Source organism: Idiotropiscis lumnitzeri, chromosome 2 (assembly GCF_059441095.1).
Source record: "Idiotropiscis lumnitzeri isolate Australia: NSW breed Sydney's pygmy pipehorse chromosome 2, RoL_Ilum_1.0, whole genome shotgun sequence".
NCBI lineage: Eukaryota > Metazoa > Chordata > Actinopteri > Syngnathiformes > Syngnathidae > Idiotropiscis > Idiotropiscis lumnitzeri.
This window is the reverse complement of record NC_142392.1, coordinates 25498739-25524695: the sequence shown is the minus strand read 5'-3', so window position 1 is coordinate 25524695 and position 25957 is coordinate 25498739. Positions and strand designations below refer to the sequence as shown.

Here is a 25957-nt window from a genome sequence, read left to right as displayed (position 1 = left end):
CCCCAATGACTTGGAACCACTCACGCCCAATCATATTCTCCTGTTACGAGGGAAGCCGTCAATTTCGCCTGGTGTCTTTTCGGCTGAGGACCAGTATGGGAAAAGGAGGTGGAAGCAAATCCAATTGCTTACTGATTTATTTTTGAAGAGATGGGTTCGTGAGTACTTGCCATTGCTTCAACAAAGACAGAAATGGAATGACAAGAAAAGGAACCTGGCTGTCGGAGACATTGTGACCATAATGGATCCATCTGCTCCACGGGGATCCTGGCTTCTAGGGAGAGTCTTGGAAGTTTATGCAGATGCACTTGGGTTAGTGAGATCCGTAAAATTGAGAACAAAATCCAATATAGTTGAAAGACCAATTTCCAAATTATGCTTAGTCTGTGAGACCTAATTTATTTAAAATGTTCGGGGGGGGGAATATATTTTAGGAATTGCCATGTTTGTGAACCATGTCAATTAGGGGCCGGTGTGTAGACGCCAAATAGGGGTCAAATGTGTGTGTGTATTACTTTTGTTGAGCACTGTGTGGCGCTCTGACTGATTATATAAAAGGGAAGAGGAAGAAGGTATGCCCAGGTACGGACTTAAAGGGCATACAGGTTTTTGACCGCTTGGGCGGAGCGTGTGCAACTTTATGGTGTTTTAGATTGATTTTAATATTGACGATTGATAAATAAACCTAACCTTTTAACAAGATACTCATGGACTCTTTGGTGAATAACATCGCAAAGCAATCACAGGTAGCAAAGCCGCCAGCGCGTCAAGCCAAGCCAATCTAAGCAAACAGACAGTCAATACCTCACTAGCCTACTAGTATACTGGCTAGTATAGCGGCTATGTTTTACAAAGATACACCAGGACATATGGATTCAACAGCCTTAACGGGGGATGCTGTTCACAAAGGTTTGATACGCCGATCGGAATTTGTGACGGGTTCCCGACCATTCACCGTGATAGGACCTCTACACACCGACATATTCGAGACATCTTCTCAATAACGTGGATCTACGAGTGAAACTCATCAAAGCCAACGACCAATTTTGTTTTATGAGTCCTCCCGATATGAACTATCATCTGAAAATCATGGGCGCATCCCTCTTTGTGAAAAGAGTCGCCGTCTCACCGGCCATCTCTATCGGTCATGCTGCGGCGCTCAACAAAGAAAATGCTTTATACCCGTTATCAAGAATTAATGTGAAAACTTATTCTATCCCCCAACATTCCAGAACATGTCAACAAGACAACCTTTTCCTCGGCCATACACCTCGTTATGTGGTGTTAGGGCTTGTCAACCACAACGCCTTTGTGGGCAGAAAAGATTTGAATCCATTTAATTTTGCTCATCATCATTTGGAATATTTAGCGCTATGTCAAGAAGGGAGACAGATTCCAGCCAAAGCCTTCCAACCCCAATTTAATGCGGGAAACGCGGTTCGAGAGCTTCATAACTTGTTTACAGCGACAGGAAGACATTTGAAAGATTTACCTCTTTGTATGAACCGCGAGGACTTTTCAGGCGGATACGCGCTCTATGTTTTTAACTTAAACCCCAACGATGATTCGGGAGCTCTTGCACCCGTCTCCAACGGGAGTTTGAGGTTAGAGATGAGATTCAGAGTCCCACTCCCACACACAACCACCCTTATTGTGTACGCCTGCTACGATTCCATCTTGGAAATTAATTCAAAACGACAAGTCTTGGTGGATTATTACTGATGAACGGGAGAGAGCTGGAGAAACTCACGAAACGTCTACGAGGGCGTTTATTTGGAGGCGTTTACGCTTCGGATGAAATAAATTCGCTGCAACCTACCCCACCAATCTTCTACATCGTCAACACACATCCTCGCAACCTACCTGGAGAGCATTGGCTAGCTCTCACGCTGGAAAAAGATGGAACGAGTACTTTTTTGATGCTTTTGGAATTCCCCCGGAATTTCAATATTATCCGCAAACCATAAACTCATTTTTGAAAAAACATTCCCGACGTATTTTGTACCATAACAGACGTCTGCAACACGAGCTGTCAATCACCTGCGGACAGCATTGCGTCTATTATTTAACCCATAGAGGCTGTGGGTTGAGTTATCAGGATGTGCTAGCATGCTACAAGGATGATGTGTGACAGAACGACGCCATGGTGTCTACTTTTGTTAAACATTATCAAACGTGTGTAGAAAAGCCATGTATCGGACAGGCGGTGTGTTCTTTTCACAAATTTAAAACATGTCATTGTCTGTAATGATTTCAAAATGTTTTTTATTGAATAAAACATGTAAAAACATAAACATTTCCGATTTTTCATTGACACTTATGAGGGGGTATAACCCAACCACTTTACAGAAGCAGGTCTTCTTTTTCTACTCATCTTCTTCCTACTGGATGTCCTCCTCTCAATATCGCCATCATCAGAGCTTAACGACCCTCGGAGTTTCAATCTTCTGAATTCATCGCAGGCGTGGGGGTTGACGATGGTGGTTTCAGGAATATTGAGTTCGTATAGAGTGTGCAGAAACTCCTTCGCGATGTTTTTGCCCGTCACAGTAATCTGTCTGAGTAAATCGGTCATATGAGATCCTTTTATCGGTTTATCTTGATACATAAATTCGTGACGAGGGGTCCAACTTCTATGGGCGTCCTCGAGTTTTCTCAAAACATAGTTGGCGTTTTTCCGATAACGAGTCGGAACGTTTTGCAGGATATCGAACCAGGACTCAGTTTCATCCCCCACCTTTTTGTCTTGCACTTCGACAACCGAGCTCTTTGAAGAGTTCAAAACTTCTGGTGTTAGCGGTAGGGTCATTGCCAGGGGTCGTTCTTCCTTTTCTCCTTGTTTGAGAAGAGTTAAATAACGGTGCAGTTAAGACTGATACTTTGTTATTTTTTCATGCTGGGTTAACGATCGATCTTCTAAAATGGCTTTCATCTTCACATCCAAAGCCTGTTCAGCCGTTTGTCTGATGGTAGGTTCGGGTTTTTTCAGTCGTTCCAGTTGTTGAGGCGATAGAAGAAACATCTTCTGGGTTGCTTTAAACTCATGATGGTTAATTTTTGTTGATTAATCCTTCTAAAAGATTACCTAGGAGGGGTACAACAGTCCCCAGCAGAGGAAGAATAAATCCACCCCTTTGAGTCAAAGCGGCGCGTTTTTTCTTCAGGCTCGTTTTTTTATGAGCCAATAGTCTAATAATTTTCTTTTGTTTTTCTAATTTCTTAAACTGTGCAGGTGAAAGGGGTATATGACCTTTCAACAGATTGAAAGCAATTTCGCACAATACCTTGATCAAAGAGGCCGGACCCTTGGTCAGTATGTCTTTACGCTTCTTGGTCGAGGCTTTAAACAGGGTCTTGAGGAGCGGAGCGTTTGTTTTTAAAAGCTTAGACATGTTAGCCTTTGGGGATGTAGACGGTAGGCCACTGATCCGGAAGTACACCCGTCCTCAAACGATATTGTTCTGGACATGAAGGATTTAAATCCACCAATAAATACCCATGAGCGTCTTTGGTAGCATCTTCAAAACTTTCTAAAAAGTATCTTTTCTTCGCAGGGAAAATCTGATTCGCCAAAATACTGGTATGTAATTTATCCCGAGGATTTTTGAACTGACTTCAGTCGCCATCAAGTTGCCAACTCCTGACATACCAAAACTTTTGAGAGAAACTGAGACTATTCACGCTTCTCTTTCTTGTTCTTTTTATAGTTCAACTTCTAGTTCAGTTTTTCACCTTTTTACACAGCGTAATGAAGGCCAGTTGAGCAAGTGGAACAAGTGATTTTATTGATGATTGTGGAAGGCAACGATATCATCAGCACCGTTTCTTCTCACACCTTTTCCATTAGGTACGATTAAAAAGACAACTGAAAAGCAAAACATTAACAAATGTTGTTCCAGGCAAAGGCAATTATTTTTATTTACATGTTTGATGTAAACACCAAAACAAATCATCATCACTCAGAGACAATGGTTATTCTGGCACTGATCACATTGGCTTAATGTCAATAAAAAAGCTTTGCAAAATTCAATATATCATATTTTATTCAAAATCAAAATTTACATCTTACCTCAAAGAGTCGGTTCTTTCATTTTTTAAAATTTTTTTAATCTTCAAGGATTCTCACCAGCACAATTGTGTCTTTCAGCATGCTGTTTAGTGGAGAATTTTTTAGCACAAACGCTGCAACTGAATGGCTTGTCTCCACTGTGTGTTCTTGTGTGGCGTCGTAAATACGACTTTTGAGAGAACCTCTTGGCACAAACTGAGCAGGAAAAAGGGTTTTCTCCACTGTGCGTTCTTTTGTGGATTGTTAAATCAAGCTTTTGAGAGAAGCTTTTGCCACAAACTGAGCAGGAAAAAGGTTTTTCACCACTGTGCTTTCTTGTGTGACTTGTTAAATTTGATTTTCGAGAAAAGCTTTTACCACAAACCAAGCAGGAAAATGGTTTTTCTCCAGTGTGTGTTCTTGTGTGCCTTGTTAAATGAGACTTTCGAGAGCAACTCTTGCCACAAACTGAGCAGGAAAAAGGGTTTTCTCCACTGTGTGTTCTTGTGTGGATTGTTAAATCAAACTTTTGAGAGAAGCTTTTACCACAAACCAAGCAGGAAAATGGTTTTTCTCCCGTGTGTGTTCTTGTGTGAATTATTAAATGAGACTTATGAGAGCAACTCTTGCCACAAACTGAGCAGGAAAAAGGGTTTTCTCCACTGTGTGTTCTTGTGTGGATTGTTAAATCAAACTTTTGAGAGAAGCTTTTGCCACAAACTGAGCAGGAAAAAGGTTTTTCACCACTGTGCTTTCTTGTGTGACTTGTTAAATTTGATTTTTGAGAAAAGCTTTTACCACAAACCAAGCAGGAAAATGGTTTTTCTCCAGTGTGTGTTCTTGTGTGCCTTGTTAACGTTGCGTTTTTTGAGAAGCTTTTGCCACAAACCGAGCAGGAAAAAGGGTTTTCACCACTGTGTGTTCTTGTGTGGCTTGTTAAATTTGCCTTATGAGAGAAGCATTTTCCACAAACTGAGCAGGAAAAATGTTTTTCTCCACTGTGCGTTCTTGTGTGCCTTACGAAATGAGACTTTCGAGAGAAGCTTTTGCCACAAACCGAGCAGGAAAAGGGTTTTTCTCCACTGTGTGTTCTTGTGTGGATTGTTAAATGAAACTTTCGAGAGAAGCTTTTGCCACAAACCGAGCAGGAAAAGGGTTTTTCTCCACTGTGTGTTCTTGTGTGGATTGTTAAATGAGACTTTCGAGAGAAGCATTTCCCACAAACTGAACAAGAAAAAGGTTTTTCACCACTGTGTGTTTTTCTGTGTCCTTTTAAAGACCGCTTTGAAGTTAATGAGTCAGTGTGACATGCCCTTTCACCTTTGGCTTGCCCATCATCATCATCATCATCATCATTAGCATCATCATCATTGTCATGAGCGTCTGATGTGTCCTCATTATGTGCTTGTGATGGCCCCCAGGGGTCTTCATCACCTTCTGTTGTCACGTGATGACTTGAGCTGCTGCTTGTAGGCTCCGCCCCTCTGATGTCCTCACTCTCATCCTTGTTTTCAACTTCAGTCTTTATAGGGACAACGTTCAGTGGTGACTTGTTGATCTCCTCCTCCTTTTTGATGTGAGTCAAGTCTGGCTCATCTTTCACAGAACGGAGATCGTTTTCACTGACATCTGTAGGACACAGAAAGACAAACACACATTTGGTTTGGTCAAGTCAAACCTCATGCGGCGACTTTGTCTTATATTGTTTCTACCATGCTACCTTGACTTGTGCCTGCCGCATACGGAGCAATGCGTGCGACCCCAACTTGGACCGGACCATGGGGGCGTTTCACAAAATTACGTCCCTGTTAAATGTGCCTTTTGAGAGAAGCATTTGCCACAAACTGAGCATGAAAAGGGTTTTTCCCCACTGTGTGTTCTTGTGTGCATTAAAAAATGAGACTTTTGAGTGAAGCATTTACCGCAAACTGAGCAGGAAAAAGGTTTTTTTCCACTGTGTATTTTTGTGTGGATTTGTAAATGTGACTTTTCAGAGAAGCATTTTCCACAAACTGAGCAAGAAAACGGTTTTTCTCCACTGTGCGTTCTTGTGTGCCTGACTAAATTAGACTTTCGAGATTTGCATCTGCCACAAACTGAGCATGAAAAGGGTTTTTCCCCACTGTGTGTTCTTGTGTGGATTTGTAAATGTGACTTTTCAGATCAGCATTTTCCACAAACTGAGCATAAAAAAGGTTTTTCTCCACTGTGTGTTCTTGTGTGCCATTTTAAAGACGACTTTGAAGTTGATGATTTCCCACACTGAGAACATACCCAACTGTCAGGGTGACATGCCCTTTCACCTTTGGCTTGCCCATCATCATCATCATCATCATCATTAGAATCATTGTCATGAGCATCTGATGATGTGTCCTCACTATGTGCTTGTGATGGTCCCCAGTGGTTTGCATCACCTTCTGTTGTCATGTGATGAATAGAGCTGTGGCTTGGAGGCTCCGCCCCTCTGTTGTCCTCACGTTCACCCTTGTTTTCATCTTCACTCTTTATAGGGAAAACGTTCAGTGGTGACTTGTTGATCTCCTCCTCCTCCTCCTCCTTTTTGATGTGAGTCAAGTCTGGCTCCTCTTTCACAGAACGGAGATCATTTTGTCTGACGTCTGCAGGACACAAAAAGACAAATTTGGTTTGGTCAAGTCAAAGATCAGGCTGCAACTTTGTCTGATATTGTTTCTACCGTGCTACCTTGACTTGATTTTCACAAAATTACGTCCTACGATGTAAACCTCCCTTTCCTAGCAGCACAACAGTGATAAACGAGCATTTAAAAAGAAAGCACGTTGCGGCTGATGCCCGATTTCATTCCTGACATAGTCACAGATGTTTCTGGAAGCGAGCTGAAGTTAGCACACACAGGCTATTGTGTGGGTCTGATGGAACACCTGTTGTGGGACCCTAACATATTGATGGGGGCCACTGGGGGCTGTTGGTGGAAAAGGGCATTGTGACGTTCTCCCTTTTTAAGCCCATAGTAAGCCAAAGATGCAGATGCATTCCTTGCAGCATGCGCTTGTTCACTGATGAGATCCGTGCAACCTTGGATGGATGCATTCAATGTATTTTAAATGTTTGGATGGGGTGAAACTACGCACACGTGCACAAAACAGTGCAGAGCCACCGGAGGTTCATTGAACGAGCCAGTAAAAATTTCATAAATAAGACCAATACGTACTTGATTTTTAAAAGAAAAATGAATCCTTTGTGCTTTATCCACTAAAATTCATCAACCTCCATTGATCTTTTTGCCGCAGTGTGCACAGTTTTGAGAGTCAGGTCGAATCATTCCAGAAGGAATTGCTTGAACAAGATATGTCAGAGTTTTTGTCAAAAACGAGACAAGCCTTCATAAATGAATCACCCAGCCAAGATTGTCTTTGTCACTTGCGAGGAGCAGTCCGGCAAAGAGAAAAGCGTTCCCGCTGCTGTGCGGCGTTTTATTGAAGCACAGGAAAGCAATTTGAATATGCAAACTCATAAAGAATGGAAAAACATGAACACTTTGACTTTATCACACCCGTCCACACTCTTCCTGTTGTTCGAACGGTTTCAGCTTACAAGACATGTTTGGGTCACACTTCTGTTCAATGCGAGCTAAACGGTTTCCTGTCAAACACGGTTCAAGACGTGCATCTGTTTTTGTGGCTTCTTGTTAATCTGCCAGCATAGACACAACTCTGTTACCACTGAACTCACGTTTTCCTGTTTAAGAGGTCCATGTTTTTGTGACCTTCTATTAACCCGTAAGCATAGTTTTGAAACATGATGACATGACAAACTTAATTTCTTTCACAATAATATAAAAACATTTGCAGATATAGCAAAAACAAATTGCAGAAGCTGTGGAACAGAGCACAACATCAGTCAGACCCCGGGTCCACAACCCCTCTGGCAGAGACGCAAACAGATTTCGCTTCAGAGTGACCCATTCACTGTCTACCATAGTGTCGAAAAACTCTGAAAATGTTCCATAAGAGAAGAATTCGGAATGGGTGCTGAAACACCACACCCTGCTAGTGACATGGAGTATTCGACATCTAAAATTAACTCTGCCAACCGTCTTCACCAATGGGCCGAAATCTTTAGTATGATGATGCGCACCGATAGTTAATGTGATTTGTGGCTCAGCAAACAGAGACAATTCATACCGTTTCCTCTGCTCTGGGGCAAGGCACACATGCGAGGCAGCACCGGTAGACATCACAAAAACATAATCCTAATGCAAGATGCGCTTCTGACTCTCGAAATTGGGTGAATGCATCCTGACAAACCAAATCATCAGAACTCAGTGTTCAATGCAAAGGACCAATTGGTGGTTTGAAGGGGTGGAGGCGGCTACACCGCGCAGACCAGAGCAGGAACAGGACGGACCACCCGCGGGAGGATGGAGACCCTGGTCTCAGAGCTGCCCAGTCGACTGGAACGGAGGACAACATATGCTTCCCCCGGCGGATGTGCACAGTCAAATTCAGTCCCTTCTGGAAATTCAGTCCCACTCGAATTCCAGTGTTTGTTTCACAGGTGTGGGTTCGGACCATGGCAGTGACTCGGCCAATGTCAAGAGTCCCACAAGGGTGACAGTGTTTTTGCTCACTGGGATATGCAGAAGGAACTTGCAAAGCGTGGAATATCTTGTTCCACCATCAAAAACTGTTGTCCATCAATCGTCACCGGAATGCCAAGACCTGCCGGTCCTTGAATGCTGAGGCGCCACGGGCACCCCTATCGTGGAATGTGGTCCCAATCGGGTTGAGGCGTCAAGTGTGCATTTGGAAGCCACAGAAGCGTTGTCGGAGGAGGGGGTAGCGATGGCGCCCCCGTGCTACTGGAGCTCTTTGTGTCAGGCATGGCGCTGGTCCACAGGCTGACACATTTCAGGAAGTGGCTCGGTTTGGACCGCTCATCACCCAGTGACCCCACAGCAAGAGCACGTCCCACTCACAACCCATGTCTATAACCACCCCTACTTCTGTTACGTGACCTTGTTGACCGGCCGGTGCGGACAACAAGTCTGCTGTGGCACTGCGTCACCAGAACCTGGCCCAGGAGCAGCGGAAACGGAAAGAGCAGACGCAATGGGAGCTGCATGCGTCGGCTGCTGCATTAACTGCTTCCCCCTGTTTTATTTTATTTATTTTTCCGTTTTCCGTTCCCGGTGAATTAGCACTCTTGGCCCTCTGAACCCACGAGTGTAACAATTCTTTTTCTCCATCCAATACAATATTTTCTTTCATCGATGCAAAAACGGGGGTTCTACTCATACTGATTAGCAGTTTCTCATTGACAGACTGTTCCGCATGATGTCAGTAAGGACAATTAACATTAGTTCGGAAAATATCCCCTTCTTAATCACAACTCAAAGGGATGATTCTATAAACATGCGAACCTTCAGAACACCCATGAACACGTCAACTATAATTTAGCTATTCTTTTTTTAACTAACTAATACAGTGATTCTCAAATAATGGGGCGCGGTGCGATGCTGAGGGGGGCGCGTGAGTTGATGACAGTGCGCCACATAGCCAGCAGCCAATCATATCACAGCGGGGTGTGTCCTGTTCTTCCGCTTTAGTGCAGAACAAACTGCAGTTTCCACGCAGGAAATCCGTTCAGCGCTGCTCTAAAAAAACGACGCCATCTTTCATTCGTCTCGTCGAACAAATAGAAGCACACGAGTTGTCGCCAAGCAGAGATCAAGTGCGGATTTGTTGGGATTGGCGTTTGAAAATGTGCGCTTTCTGAATTTATTGGTCTACGTTAATTACAATATCTTATTCAAGTGACTGATACAAGCTTCATAAACAAGTTTAAAAAGGTGATTGAGTGCAATTAATTACGGTAGTGTTGCGATTATTTAGTTAAGAAATTTAATTGCGGGACGGCACTAATTAATTTGTTACTTTTTGTTGGCTCATATAACTTTGATTGGGATCAACCCCACTAGGGGGGGGGGTCATAGTATATTTCTTGCCGCATGCATTTTTTGTGGCCACAGGTTGCGTTTTCATTTTGATGGTAAAATATTTTTCGGCGGGGATTAAAGGATTATATTACGATTACTGGCATTATTTTAAACACATACGGGACAGAATGTTGATTATCAAAGTTAGCAGGTAAGTAATTAAATAAATACAAAAAGAAGTAATTGAATAAATACAAAAATAATGGCTGGGGAATAAAAAAATAATAAGTTTTAATTATAATTTGTTTTTTTGTTCTAACATGAATTTCACTCTCTCTCTCTACCAGTATATATATATATTCTTTTTTTAAGCATTTTTGAAGGTGTGCCGCTACTTTGCACACACATATATATCTATATATATATATATATCTATATATCTATATATCTATATATATATATATATATATATATATATATTTTTTTTTTTTTTTTTATATACACGGTGTTTTTTTTTTTTTTTTTTTTTAGGTGCGACGCTACTTCGCGGATTTTCAGTTTTCGCGGGTGGTCTCGGTCCCCATTAACCGCGATAACCGGGGGTTCACTGTACACTACATCTGTCAGCATAATTTTGAAACCTGACATGACAAACTTAATTTCTTTCACAACGTATAAAAACCGGAATATGTAAAATGTTAAATAATCAGTTCAAATTTTAAACTGGGAAAAAAACACGGAGTTTCCCCCCCACTTATGGTTATTCTTTGGCATTTATTTTCTGCACTGATTTCATTTGGCATAAACAAATGTTCAGCAAACCGGCAAGTAAAAGGCAATATTTAAAAATAAAACGGCAATAACCTTGAACGATTTCCCCCAAAAACTTAATGTTGTTATTCATGTTTTTAACGATAGAATGTCGTTCTTTACAAAGCAAATGAGAGGAAGACGTTTACAAACCTGCTTTGTGTAGCACAACACGAGGCTGCTTGCAAACTTCGTCCAGCAGTTGAAGATGTTGCTCGTTCTCTTCTTTTATTGCACAAAGTTCCTCTTTGTACTTGGGTGTCGTTCTTTCACACATTTTCAAACGCCAATCTCAACAAATCCGCACTTGGTCTTTGCTTGGCGATAACTCGTGAGCTTCTCTTTGTTCGACGAGACGAAGGAAAGATGGCGTCGTTTTTTTCCTTCGAGAAAATAGCAGTCTGTTCGGCACGAAAGCGGAAGAACAGGACACACCCCTGCTGTGATATGATTGGCTGCTGGCTATGTGGAGCACTGTCACCAACTCACCGACAGATGTCACCATTTGCGATGCAAATCATTGTTATCTTCTTCTAAACATTGGAAAAACGTAAGATTTAAACCTAGGATGCACATGAACAAACATTTTAGTTCCCAAATATGAACTTGAGAGATGTATTGAATTTTACTTTTGTTGCTGGTTTTGTTTTCACATCTGACACCATGTTGTTGGTTGGATAATATTCCAAATGTATTTCCCTATTATTAACAGTTGACATAATAAAGTGATACTTTATGTCAACATATTTGCCTTTTTACAGGGTTTTTCCCCAGGTTGCGATATGGTTGCGAATTTTAAATTAAAATATGTCACTGTTTTATTACTTAACTGTTATTGTGTTTGAAAATGATTTCGGTATTTCTTTAAGTACTTTAATATTTCATTATTTGTTTTAGTATTCATTAAACTACAATAATTTACTATTAATTTCAAGATTCATTGAACTGTTTTAGGAATAATTTAGTATTCAATGTTTAATTGTTACAGAATTTACTTTTTAAATTTTTTTTCACCATTTTATTTATCTCTTGGAAAATTATTTAACAAGCACCAACACAAGATTTTTAAAGATAAAGATAAAGATGTCCTTCAATAGTCCCACAATGGGTAAATTTGAGGTGTTACAGCAGCATAGGTACAGATCACACAGAGGCGGTGGCGTAATGTAGCCGTTAATGTATAACATTAGCAGCAGACATTCAGAAAAAGCATGCAAATATATACTGTATGTACGTAAATGTGGGACTAATAAACGCAATCTTGGCTGCCAGGATGGCCGAGTGGTCTAAGGCGCCGCGTTCAGACCCAGATTCCCGAGGAGGCCTGGGTTCGAAACTCGAATTTCCACATTGTGGGACTAATAAAGGGATTCTTAAATACACAAATCCCCCTCAATATCCACACTTACCTCTGTTTTAATATACATTTTATATAATATTTTAATTCGGTCGATGAAAAAATTAACAAAATAACTAAAATAACGCCACATTGGCGAGTCCGTTCTTACGTCACTTCCGCCTTTGCCCGGAGAAGCCGCTGCTGCTTCAGCAGTGGGACGTTTCCGTTTCTCCTCCCGAATTTGCAACAATGCTGTGGTTCACTCGGGCTGCAAGATTGAATGAATATAATGTCTGCATATACTAGCAGTGCTTCTCAATTATTTCAAGCCCGCCCCTACCAAGAAGAAAAAGATTCGCGCCACCCCACCACCATTTTTTTCTGTCTTTGTATGTTGATCTTAGATTGTCAATAAAATATCCATTAACTAAGCTAAATTAATAATAAATATAATTTTGAGAATTATTATTGTGAGGATCTCGAAACTCAGTACTCTGTTGTGCAAATATTGATGAGAGGACAAATATTTGTCATGTTATTGTTGGAGTTGGGTCACCGTGGAAATGAGAAGTAGTTAATAAATCCACTTTTAAAAGCCAAACTTCCTCCAATGCGTGTTCGTTTTTTGTACTCAAGAAGAAAAGGGTCGAATAAAGACTCTGTCATGCACGGTCGGGCTCAAACAGGGGTCCATGTGGCGTCTCGACCACAAGTCGGATGTGGATGCAAAACGCTTGACATGTCTCCGCTCCCGTCCCGATGTTGTCCATATCGGGAAGTACGGTTTGCAACAAATATTTTCGTACCTCTTGTCGACTACTTTTATGAGGCGTTTAAATCTTGTGCGCACTGTCGCTCGAGGAGCTACATCTTTAGCTATGTGCTAGGCCAGTGTTTTTCAACCTTTTTTGAGCAAAGGCACATTTTTTTCATTGAAAAAATCCCGCGGCACACTACCAGCTGAAAATGTGAAAAAAAGTGTTTTTTAACATTGAAAAATGACCTATTAAAAGTCTTGAATATGAATCAAATCAACAAAGAATAAAGTATCGTAAAATCTTTCACATTTATACTCAGTGTGAAACCTGTGCCTGTTTGGATGAACACAGAGCTGATATATTGGCAGGAATCAAAGTATTAATTCCTCTGCCACGAGTGAGACTTTTTTTGATTTAGCCACAAGTTCAGCGACGTGGTAGCTAGCTTTAAGGGCTCTCTCGCTTACCTTTGCGGTTTTTCTCATGAAAGTTGATTGTTTCTCCGTGTGTTCACTCAGGCCAACAAAATACGCCACATTTTTGTTTTGAAGTAAAGGGCGTTTCGTTTGGAGATGGCGTTTAAGCGTGCTTGGGACCAGAGCGCCGTTGGAGAGCTTTTCACCACATACCAAGCACAACGGAGTCGGTGTCGTTGCATCTCCGGTAAAAGTGAATCCAAATGAAAGATAGCTTTCGCTGTATTGCCTCACGGCAGAAACTTTGCAGGACATCTTTGCTTTTTTTTTTTTTTTACCTCCACTCATACTAGGGCCTTCATCTATGTCTGGGTTTTGTCCAGGGTCCAGTTCAGAGTCAGCATTTTTTTCTCTTCAAAAACATATCCATTACTTTCACTGTCGTTCTGTTATCCACTTTTTTCATTCTGCTATCCACTTCTCGCTTGTCTCCAAGCACAAGGCAATTCACTACCTGCTGGCTGCTGCTGCCGCCGCCTACTGGTTTGGAAGAGTACTACATTTTACTACTCAACTCTGCAGGCGCTAGACCGCACAGGTACACAAATTGAATAATTTCCCACGGCACACCTGACAATATCTCACGGCACACTGGTGTGCCGCGGCACAGTGGTTGAAAAACACTGTGCTAGGCTATCGCGTCCACCTCTTAGACGTTCTCTCGTATGGTGTTTTTTTTTTTTTAAACACCGAATTAACCGACATGGGCAAAATGATTTTATTAAATTTCGATCACTGTAAATTTTCGGTTTATTGCCCAGCCCTACGAGAATAGCAGCGATCCTTGAAGCTTAAAAAAAGACAAAAAAAACCTGAAGGAACTGACTCTTCGTGGTAAGATGTAAATGTGATTTAGAAAATATGATATATTGAATTTTCAAAGCTTTTTTATTGACATTAAGCCAATGTGATCAGTGCCAGAAGAATCATTGTGTCTGAGTGATGATGATTTTTTTTTGTGTGTGTTTACATCGAACATGTAAATGAAATTAATTGCCTTTGCCTGGAACAACATTTGTTAACATTATGCTTTTCAGTCGTCTTTTTAATCGTATTTAATGGAAAAGGTGTGAGAAGAAACTGTTCTTATGAAATCGGTATCTTCCACAATCATCAATAAAATGACTTGTTCCACTTGCTCAACTGGCCTTCATTACGCTGTGTGAAAAGGTGAAAAACTGATCGAGAAGTTGAACGATAAAAAGAACAAGAAAGACAAACGCAAGTAGTTTCAGTTTCTCTCAAAGGTTTTGGAATGTCAGGAGTTGGCAACTTGATGGCGACTGGAGTCATCACGGAGGAGATGATCCACATCACGCAGTTTGTTGCTGCTGCTGTCTTAATTGAACCCCGCAGGCCACCCGCCAGCGTCCCTGAATTTCACCGTCGGATCGTCAGCTATCCCACGTCTGACCCCAGATTGTTGTGGAATTTTCAGCAGTTAGGGAAGATCAATGAGATAGTCTGGAAAATAAATTGTTTTTTGGGTCAGTATGCAGAGTGATCTCAGTGGGAGAAGTGCGTGGGAAGATACTGATGCACACAGGAAGATGAAGATTTATTTGACAGGAACTGCGTAATCTTAAAACAAAAAGATACTTTTTCTGCGTTGAGCCTACTTATCAGTCAAGGTCGTGTTGTTTTGGCTTCACAAAGAATCCTCGAGTACAAGAAGCGAAAGGCACTTCCTTCAAAAGCAGGTGGCCACAATAAATAACAAAAACCTTACTTGCAAAATAATTGTCCATAATATTAAAATTGAACAAAGTAGTGACACAAATATTGAAAAAGTAAATAATGTCACGATTAAACATTGAATACTAAATTATTACTAAAACAGTTCAATGAATCTTGAAATAAATAATGAATCACCGTAGTTTAATGAATACTGAAACGAATGATGAAATATTTAAGTTAGTTGTTATAAACACTGAAATCATTTTTAAGACTAACATTTAGAGAATAAAACAGTGATGTATTTTAATTTAAAATTCACAACCACGTCGCTGGCGAAAAACCCTGTAAAGAGGCAAATATGTTGACATAAAGTTTCACTTTACCATGTCAACTGTTAGAGAAATACATTTGGAATACTATCCAACCAACAACATGGTGTCAGATGTGAAAAGAAAACCAGCAACAAAAGTAAAATTCAATACATCTCTCAAGTTCATATTTGGGAACTAAAATGTTTGTTCATGTGCATCTTAGGTTTTTCTCTATGTTTAGAAGAAGATAACAATGCTTTGCATCGCAAATGGCGACATCTGTCGGTGGGTTAGTGACAGTGCGCCACACAGCCAGCAGCCAATCATATCACAGCGGGGTGTGTCCTGTTCTTCCGCTTTGGTGACGACCATTTTCTCGAAGGGAAAAAAACGACGCCATCTTTCATTCGTCTCGTCGAACAAAGAGAAGCTCACGAGTTATCACCAAGCAGAGATCAAGTGCCTATTTGTTGGAATCATCATTTGAAAATGTGTGCTAGAACGACACCCAAGTACAAAGAGGAATTTTGTGGAATAAAAGAAGAGAACGAGCAACATCTTCAACTGCTTGACGAAGTTTGCAAGCAGCCTCGTGTTGTGCCACACAAAGCAGGTTTGTACACGTCTTACTCTCATTTGCTTTGTAAATAACGACTTTCTATCGTTAAAAATATGCATCACAACATTAAGTTGTTTGGGGAAATGCGTTCAAGGTTATTGCCGTTTTATCTTTTAATATTGGGGGGGCTAGCAGAGAGAGGGTGCACAGAGCTGAAGGAAGCAGGACGGCTGTAAAAATGAACAACAATGCCTGCTTTTTCCCTGGTGTCAGTCACCTTTATCTGGTGCAGTAAGCTATTTCAGTCAGCAGCAAATTAAGCTCTCCCAAAGGCCTCAGGGCATTTCAACCTGACACCTCATGTTTCAAAACTATGCTTATAGGTTAATAAAAGGTCACAAAAACATGGACCTCTTAAACAGGAAAACGTGAGTTCAGTGGTAACAGAGTTGTGTCTATGCTGGCAGTTTAGCAGGAAGGCACAAAAACAGATGCACGTCTTGAACCGTGTTTGACAGGAAACCGTTTAGCAGATGTGTGACCCAAACATGTCTTGTAAGCTGAAACCGTTCGAACAACAGGAAGCGTGTGGACGGGAGTGATAAAGTCAAAGTGTTCATATTTTTCCATTCTTTATGAGTTGGCATATTCAAATTGCTTTGCTGTGCTTCAATAAAACGCGGCACAGGAGCGGGAAAGCTTTTCTCTTTGCCGGACTGCTCCTCGCAAGTGACAAAGACAATCTTGGCTGAGTGATTCACTTGTACAGGCTTGTCTCGTTTTTGACAAAAACTCTGACAGATCTTGTTCAAGCAATTCCTTACGGAAGGAATTCTGCCTGACTCTAAAAAATGTGCACACTGCGGCGAAAACGTCTATGGCGGGTAATCAATTTTAGTGGATAAAACACAAAATATTCAGTTTTTTTTTTTTTAAATCAAGTACACTTTGTACTGGCTTGGTCGTGTGAGAGTCAATGAACCTCGGGTGGCCCTGCACAGTTTTGTGCACGTGCGTAGTTTCACCTCATCCAAACATTTAAAATACATTTAATGCATCCATCCAGGGTTGCTTGGATCTCATCAGTGAACAAGCGCATGCTGCAAGGAATGCATCTGCATCTTTGTCTTACTATGGTCTCAAAAAGGCTGAACGTCACAACCCCCTTTTCTACCTACAAGTCCAGGAACATTTAGTTCTGTCTCTTAATGCAAAAAGAAATACTTTTATTTTACTTGAAGGATTTCTATTCTATCCATGACATTATGTTGCGATGGCCCCCAGTGGTCTGCATCAATATGTTAGGGTCCCACAACAGGTGTTCCATCAGACGCACACAATAGCCTGTGTGTGCTAACTTCAGCTCGCTTCCAGAAACTTCTGTGACTATGTCAGGAATGAAATCGGGCATCGGCCGCAACGTGCTTCCTTTTTAAATGCTCGTTTATCACAGTTGTGCTGCTCGGAAAGGGAGGTTTACATCGTAGGACGTAATTTTGTGAAATGTCCCCATGGTCCGGTCCAAATCGGGGTCGCACGCATTAATCCGTGTGCAGCAGGCATAAGTCAAGGTAGCACGGTAGAAACAATATAAGACAAAGTCGGCGCATGAGGTTTGACTTGACCAAACCAAATTTGTCTTTTTGTGTCCTGCAGACGTCTGTGAAAACGATCTCCGTTCTGTGAAAGAGGAGCCAGACTTGACTCATATCAAAAAGGAGGAGGAGGAGGAGGAGATCAACAAGTCACCAGTGAACGTTGTCCCTATAAAGACTGAAGATGAAAACAAGGACAACAGAGGGGCGAAGCCTACAAGCAGCAGTTCAAGTCGTCACGTGACAACAGAAGATGACGAAGACCACTGGGCGCCATCACAAGCACATAATGAGGACACATTATCAGACGCTCATGATGATAATGATACGAATGATGATGATGCTGATGATGGGCAAGCCAAAGGTGAAAGGGCATGTCACACTGACAGTTGGGTATGTACTCACTGTGGGAAATCATTAACTTCAAAATTCTCTTTAAAACAGCACATAAGAACACATAGTGGAGAAAAACCTTTTTCCTGCTCAATTTGTGGCAAAAGCTTTTCTGTAAAGTCACATTTAACAAGCCACACAAGAACACACAGTGGTGAAAAACCTTTTTCCTGCTCAGTTTGTGGCATGAGTTTTGTTCATAAGTCAAATGTAAAAAGGCACACAAGAACACACACTGGAGAAAACCCTTTTTCCTGCTCAGTTTGTGGCAAGAGTTTCTCTCAAAGGTCTAATTTAATAATTCACACAAGAACACACAGTGGTGAAAAACCTTTTTCCTGCTTAGTTTGTGGCATGAGTTTTGTTAATCAGTCAAATGTAAAAAGGCACACAAGAACACACACTGGAGAAAACCCTTTTTCCTTCTCAGTTTGTGACAAGCGTTTCTCTCGAAAGTCAATTTTAACATGTCACACAAAAGCACACATTGGTGAAACACCTTTTGCTTGCTCGGTTTGTGGAAAATTCTTCTCTGAGAAGTCTCAGGTAACAAGACACACAAGAACTCACAGTGGAGAAAAGCCTTTTTCCTGCTCAGTTTGTGGCAAGAGTTTCTCTCAAAAGTCAAATTTAACAAAACATAGAAGAACACACACTGGAGAAAAACCTTTTTCCTGCTCAGTTTGTGGCAAAAGCTTTTCTGTAAAGTCAACTTTAAAATATCACACAAGAACGCACAGTGGAGAAAAGCCTTTTTCCTGCTCAGTTTGTGGCAAGAGTTTCTCTCAAAAGTCAAATTTAACAAAACATAGAAGAACACACTCTGGAGAAAAACTTTTTTTCTGCTCAGTTTGTGGCAAAAGCTTTTCTGTAAAGTCAACTTTAACATATCACACAAGAACGCACAGTGGAGAAAAGCCTTTTTCCTGCTTAGTTTGTGGCAAGAGTTTCTCTCAAAAGTCAAATTTAACAAAACATAGAAGAACACACTCTGGAGAAAAGCCTTTTTCCTGCTCAGTTTGTGGCAAAAGCTTCCTCCGTAAGTCAACGTTAACAATCCACACAAGAACACACAGTGGTGAAAAACCTTTTTCCTGCTCAGTTTGTGGCAAGAGTTTCTCTCTAAAGTCACAATTAACAGCGCACTCAAGAACACACCGTGGTGAAAAACCTTTTTCCTGCTCAGTTTGTGGTGAAAGCTTTTCTATAAAGTCAAGTTTAACAAGCCACACAAGAAAGCACGCTGTAGTAAAACCCTTTTCCTGCTCAGTTTGTGGCAAGAGTTTCTCTCAAAATTCACAGTTAACAAGCCACACAAGAACGCACAGTGGAGACAAGCCATTCAGTTGCAGCGTTTGCGCTAAAAAATTCTTCACTAAACGTAGTGCTGAGAGACACGATTGTGCTGGTGAGAAAAGCAGCGATCCTTGAAGATTAAAAAAATGAAAGAACCGACTCTTTGTGGTAAGATGTAAATGTGATTTTGAATAAAATGTCAATTTAATTTTGCAAACCTCTTTTATTGACACTAAGCCAATGTGATCAGTGTCAGAAGAAGCAATGTGTCTGAGTGATGATGATTTGTTTTGGTGTTTACATCAAACATTATGAATATGATTGCCTTTGCCTGGAACAACATTTTTTAACATTATGCTTTTCAGTTGTCTTTTTAATCGTACTTAATGGAAAAGGTGTGAGAAGAAATGGTGCTTATGAAATCGTTGCCTTCCACAATCATCAATAAAATCACTTGTTCCACTTGCTCAACTGGCCTTCATTATGCTGTGTAAAAAGGTGAAAAACTGAACGAGAAGTTGAACTATAAAAAGAACCAGACAGAGAAACGCAAAACGTCTCAGTTTCTCTCAACAGCAGTTAAGTTGAATACGTTTTTCAAGTTCGTATTTGGGAACTGTCAGAGAAGTTTCTGCAAAACAACCGGACAAGCCTTCTGACTGTACAACTGAATCAACCAGCCAAGATTGTCTTTGTCACTTGTGAGGAGCGGTCCGCCAAACCTCTCAGTGAGAAGGCCCAGAGAAAAGTTTTCCCACTCCTGTGCGGCGTTTTATTGTAGCACAGCAAAGTGTGACCCACGAAATATGTGGTCACAGTTTGGTTCATTTGGGATGGTTGATGTGAAGGGAAATCCATTTTCCAGGTTGATTTGAAACATGTGCGTGTTTCGACAGCAGAGGGCAGTAAAGGAACAGCACAGTACCAGCGATGTGATTGTATCTTCACAACAAGCTGCAGTAAAGTGGCGTTGTGTCGTAATTTCTATGAGTTCGCGATTCTACGGAGCCCCTTAGGGGACACGGAAGAGAAAAAAAAAACTTTGCGTTCCCTCGCAAAATCTTTGCGTTCCCTCGCAAAGTTTGCGGGAATGCAAAGTTGTTTAGTTTTTTCTTCGAGTGAATGTTTTTTTTTTAATGCGCGTTTATGTACTTCCGGGTCATCTTCCGTGTAAACAAACGCAGCAAAGATGGCGTGTGTTCACCCGTGGGCGAGTTTAATTGAATTTTACTTTGAAATTGGCTTGAAATACAAAGAAATAAAATCAGTTCTGGATATTAAGCACGGTTTTCAAATAAGTGAAAGACATCTGAAGCGAGTGCTAAACAAAAAAGGATTATTTCGTCGTAAAACGTTCACTGACTTGTACGGAGCCCCTTAGGGGACACGGAAGAGAAAAAAAAAACTTTGCGTTCCCTCGCAAAATCTTTTCGTTCCCTCGCAAAGATTGCGTTCCCTCGCAAAGTTTGCGTTCCCTGGCAGACTTTGCGAGGGAACGCAAAGTTGTTTAGTTTTTTTCTTAGAGTGAATGGTTTTTTTTTTTTTTTTTAATGCGCGTTTATGTACTTCCGGGTCAGTTTGCCTACCCTTGCCTTGAATGCGCGGCTGTTCAAGAGACGACAGTACGTTGGAGGCGGCACTAATCATGGAGGAGGGCTTGGAACGTTTCTTGCAGTCAAGAGATGTCCCTCACGGTGACATTATGCGCATGAAAAGCGACAAGCAACATACAATCTCTAACATAATTCCTTAATAATAGCAATATGGGTCCCTACTGTTAACTTTCCGTTTTGCATAATACTAGCGTGCAAACTGTTTACCTCTTGAGTGTCAAGAAAAGCATAAATTTGATTGACTATTATTTTAGTAACTATTTTTTAGTAACATAGAGGTAAAAATACAGTGTGAACTTAACTGGGGGAGGGGTGAAGCCAGCATTTCTATCTAGTCTAGCTGCACTGTTAATGCTCTTATAGTATTGAAGATATTTAACACAAATTAAAAACTACGTTACAAAAATAGTAAATGTACTGCCACTTCCAGATGTTTAATATTGAATACATTTAATTATGACTGCTGTGTGCCATTACTCATGTGAATATATACAAAATACGTTATTAAGTAAGTAAACATTGCAAGTATTTATTCTCATATTTCATATTTGCAGGTTGACATGGCAGTAATTTCCCTTTTGACTGACGAGCAATTGGGCAAATATATCACTTCCTACGGTGATCGAGTAGCTGTCCTTTGCTTTTGTCGACAGAAAATGCCCAGTGCTGATAATGAAACTCTCATACAGACATTAAGGGACAAAATAAGATCAAGGAAAAAAGGTGTACTGAGTGGAACTCCAGGTGTGCTCCAAAACCACGACAGGGGAATGGCAAGAGAAAAAAAAATTTCTGCGGAAACGAGTTGCAGGAAGATTGAAATAGGATGGCTCCATTTTTATGGCAATGAATACCATCAAGTTAGGACAACCAATGGTGGAGGAACAAGGCATGCCATTATGGAAAAAACAGCAACTGTTGCTCAGATTTTGGAATTGGGAAAAGAGTTATTTTTCCCAGATGGAAGCTCAACCAAAGGATCAGTTGGTGACTTTACTTTTGAGGTATGTGACTTTAAAAGAAATCAGATTACTTTAGATGAAACGGTTGGCAGACTCTATGAAAAAAACAAACTGAAGCTGCTGAGATTTTACATTTGCACAAAAGAAGTTCCTTCCACATGTCAAGTGGATGAACACAGTGAAGATACTTTATCTGTCACCAACATGAAGGGAGGACTTTCACAGTTGAATGAAGATGGATCTCACCTTGACGGAGGTGATCTGTATAGAAATGGACTGGATCACGGACACTCATCTGACAGTGACGTAGGCGAACAGGTTTGTGCCAGTTGATGCATTATTTGTTATGCTCGATTTAAGTAAAACAGAAGTGAAGTCTTTTTGCTACTCAAAAAACAAAAACATGTGTGCCAACAATGAACATGTTTGCTAAAAAATGCATCACAAAGACTGAGGGAAAATTCACAGCTATTTAATACTATTTCTAATGTGTTTTATCCTAATCTGTAGTGTTCGCCCAGCATTTAATCAGAATAAAGTGCTTACCATTAGATGATTTTAAATTGTTGCAGACAATTGTTTTAGAGTTCACTGTATTTGTTGCAGAGTTTGCAATTACAAGCAAGGTGTGGCGGTTCGGTGAACCGAGTGGAGTGAAAACAGGACCCAAAAGCAAGCGTGGAGAGGAGAGGAGGTTTTATTGGTATGATAGGAGGGGAAGCAGTGAGTTCGGTAGCCGGGGAAGGGTGGCTGGTGGAGGAGCGACGCGACAGGGCAGACGAGCCTGCAGCAGCGGGAGAAGGCGGGCCGGTGACGGCGCAGCGGGAGCGGTGAGCGGGAGGCAGACAGGCGCTGTGGCGGGAGGAGCGCGGGCGAGGAGATCGGCGAGGCAGGGAAGATGCCGGCGAGGAGGCGGAAGCGGTGAACGGCAGGCAGGCAGCGTAGGGGCGGCCAAGGTGCAGGCGGCGGTCAGGAACTCGACGGTAGGCAGCAGAGGAGCGGGCTCGGACGGGCGCTGGGCGGCTGGAGGGAGAACGAGGACATTCAGAGGTTAACGACGAACGCATGTCACGGCAACCAGGCGAGAGCAAGGTGAACGACGACATGAGCCAGGTGCCACGGTTGGTCACGGGATAATCCGGCGTCTGGCTCCTGGCAGCGCTGAGCTTTAACCCTGCGGTGATTGCTGTTGATGAGCTGCAGGTGCGCAGGAGCCGACGCCCTCTCAAGCCGGAGGCGTGCCTGGCTGGAAACTGCCGGAGACCTGAAAACAACAATAACCTCGCCAGGCCCCACAAACCCGAACCCCCACACAAGGTTAAACAAACAACGACGACTTTCTGAGAGTGGGAGAGCAGAAGAGGCAGGAAAATCCCAACCATCTTCTTCAACCTCAACAGCAAATAATGAAACAAACATTGGCCAGGGGAAGGAGTCAGACATCAACACAAACGGACAGGATGCAGTTTGGATTAATCTCCCAAATTCTAAAGACTTCCCCTGATGCTTGCTTTGAAATTATGGACATGACCAGAGCAGTTCCGAATGGATTCTCACAAACAGAGATGGAGTACAGCTCCCCCGACACTTTTGAAGAAGCAGATACAGTTGAATGGGATCCAGAGGACAGCCTTGGGAGAATATATCAAGATGAGTCTGTAGTAATTGTTGGGGTAAGGTAGAAATACTAATGCAGGTTTTAAATCATTTGAAAGAGTGGATTAATCTGCTAATTAAAGTCTGTACATTTCATACTGTCATACTTTTCTTTTTCTGAAATATATTGAGATTTTGGGGGCGTTATAAAAATATGTAAAATTCCATTTTAGAAAGACTCAGTATACAGTAAATAACAGCGTAATAAATTGTTTGACAAGGCCATTAACTTGAGGTTTAACGAATAATACGTTTGTCATTTAATACATTGTGTTCAATTAATTCTTCAGAGTTCTGGGATGTAGGTGGGACCGAACAGGCTTCACAACCTCCTCTCCCTCCTGCTGCTAATGACCTGCCTTCGCAAGTTGGACAGTCCACTCAACAAGAGGTGACTGCACAGGTAGGCTCCATTGCAAGTTACCCCAAACACACTCTCTAAACTACTGACTTATTTTGCACAACTGTTAAGTAATATAATATCGTATTTTGTCATTTAATGGTCCTACAGTTTACATTTACAGTTTCAGGGATTGAGGGGAACATTATCATGGAGAAGCAGCATTCAGTTTTTGTGCGACGTCACATATATAAAACATACTTCCAGAGAATTGCAAGAATGCTTAAGGTGTGAATTTCTTGAAAACAAAAATATAATTTCGGAAATGTTTGTTGTTAAATAATCTGAAGCAACACTTTAATTTTAATCCTTAACATAAATTTTAAGTTGACTATTTATAGTAGTTCTGTTGGTTTTTGGGAGGTAGGGGCCAGGTCAGAGGTACAACCATTCGATTCCCACTCCATCCAATCATGTGTCCTCCACAGCCACTCACATTAATGTATGGCTTGGTGTGAATGTTTGGTGGTGGTCGGGAGGGGTCGTAGGCGCACACTCGCAGCTACGCTTCTGTCAACCTGCCCAGGGCAGTTGTGGCAAATACGTAGTTTAACACCACCATCGTGTGAATGCATGAGTGCATGAATAATGTATTCATTGTGAGCACTTTGAGTGTCTGGTAATTGTCCAGAAAAGCGCTATATAAATATGATGCATTATTATTATTGTTAGGTTTTTACTTGCATTATAGGACACATAGGATCAGGCATTATTTTGATACTCACACAATTATCGTCAAAGTTCATTTCACATTTCACCTTTGCTTTGTTGACTAAACAGTATTTTTGTTGTTTGAATGTTTATTCTTTCAGGACAGTGGACCAAATCAAACGCAAGACGTGCTCTCAATTTCAAGCAGTCTCCTGTCCCCGACAACCTCACCTGACAACCATAGCGATCCAAGGACTACATGGCATGCATCGATTTGTAGGATAAAGATTGTTGATGATCTTTTGTCAGTGTTTATGGACAGTAGTATAATGGAATTCAATTTAAAGATTAAGTTTGTAAATGAAAAAGCTATTGATGATGCTGGCGTGTCAAGGGAAGGTTACACTGCATTCTGGGAAAAATTTCTTGAACAGTGTGAGGGGGAAACAGAGCGGGTTCCAAGGCTGAGGCCAGATTTTTGTGAGGCTGAATGGCAAGCGGTTGGCCGGATCTGGGTGAAAGGGTTATTAGACCATGGTGTCATGCCAGTGAGGCTATCAAAAGCTTTCATGTTAGCCTGCATCCATGGCATTGACTCAGTTGATGTAGACATCCTTACATCATCATTCCTTAACTACCTTCCTCCCATTGAGAGATCAGCAGTTGAGAAGGGCCTCCAAGGGCACAATAGAGGAAAGTGATGAAGAGGACTTGCTTGATGTATTTACAAGAATGGGTTCCCATTTCCTCCCACCAAAGACTAGCTTACAGCCTGCCATTCAAACAATGGCTCATAAAGCCCTTCTACAAGAGCCCAAGTTTATACTTGATTGTTTCGCCACAATAATGATACCTGTGCATCACAAATTACCAGATAAGCGAAGTGTGTTGTCCCTGTATGACTCCAAGAAGGCCACAGGCAAAAAAGTGTTGCAACTGCTTAAAACAACAAAGATGGTGATGTCTCAAGGAGAGCAAGCAACCTTTAACTATCTCCAACGTTATGTAAAAAATGCTGATCAAACCAAAGCTGAAAAAATCCTGCGTTTCTGGACTGGTTCCTCTGTCATCTGTGTTGACAACATTCTGGTATGCTTCAATAGTGAAAGTGGACTGAACAGAAGGCCTGTTGCCCATACCTGTGGAGCCACACTTGAAGTACCATGCACATACAGCTCTTACCCTGAATTCCGCACAGAGTTTGACAACATTCTGTCCAGTAACTACTTAGAAATGGACATTCTTTAAATCTGACACCATGCAGAGAGTAGGCTTTTCTGTTTGTACATTAATACACTGCCATAGTTTCCACATTTTCTGCTCCACTTATTTTTATGATGGTTCCATGTTAGATGGAGCACTATCTTATTTTTGTGTGAGAAGCGGGGTTCATCGTGGATTGTTCACCAGACCAGGACCAGGAATGTGGGAGAAAGTTGGAGCACATGGAGAAAACCCACATGGTGCCAAATGCCACGCAGAAGGCTGAAGACTGG

General features: G+C 41.5%; 3 protein-coding genes and 1 pseudogene across 3 annotated transcripts; 3 read left to right on the top strand and 1 right to left on the bottom strand.

Moving 5' to 3' along the window:
* Window positions 1-1043: 1043 nt before the first annotated feature.
* Window positions 1044-11134, bottom strand: LOC148342094 (uncharacterized). Its single transcript, XM_088286593.1, has 3 exons — window positions 10929-11134; window positions 6463-6666; window positions 1044-5677 (listed from the first exon to the last, which is right to left on the bottom strand). The coding sequence occupies exons 1-3, from the start codon at window positions 11050-11052 to the stop codon at window positions 4113-4115; spliced, it is 1893 nt and encodes a 630-aa protein (XP_088142719.1). The 5' UTR covers window positions 11053-11134; the 3' UTR covers window positions 1044-4112.
* Window positions 11135-15774: 4640 nt separating this feature from the next.
* On the top strand, window positions 15775-19645 carry LOC148342093 (uncharacterized). The gene is made up of 2 exons (XM_088286604.1): window positions 15775-15949; window positions 17552-19645. The coding sequence occupies exons 1-2, from the start codon at window positions 15826-15828 to the stop codon at window positions 19312-19314; spliced, it is 1887 nt and encodes a 628-aa protein (XP_088142730.1). The 5' UTR covers window positions 15775-15825; the 3' UTR covers window positions 19315-19645.
* A 1314-nt stretch (window positions 19646-20959) lies between these two features.
* LOC148342092 (uncharacterized) lies at window positions 20960-22087 on the top strand. The gene has a single exon (XM_088284668.1). The coding sequence runs from the start codon at window positions 21353-21355 to the stop codon at window positions 22085-22087; it is 735 nt and encodes a 244-aa protein (XP_088140794.1). The 5' UTR covers window positions 20960-21352.
* A 1193-nt stretch (window positions 22088-23280) lies between these two features.
* LOC148342091 (uncharacterized) lies at window positions 23281-25865 on the top strand (annotated as a pseudogene).
* The last annotated feature ends 92 nt before the right edge of the window (window positions 25866-25957 follow it).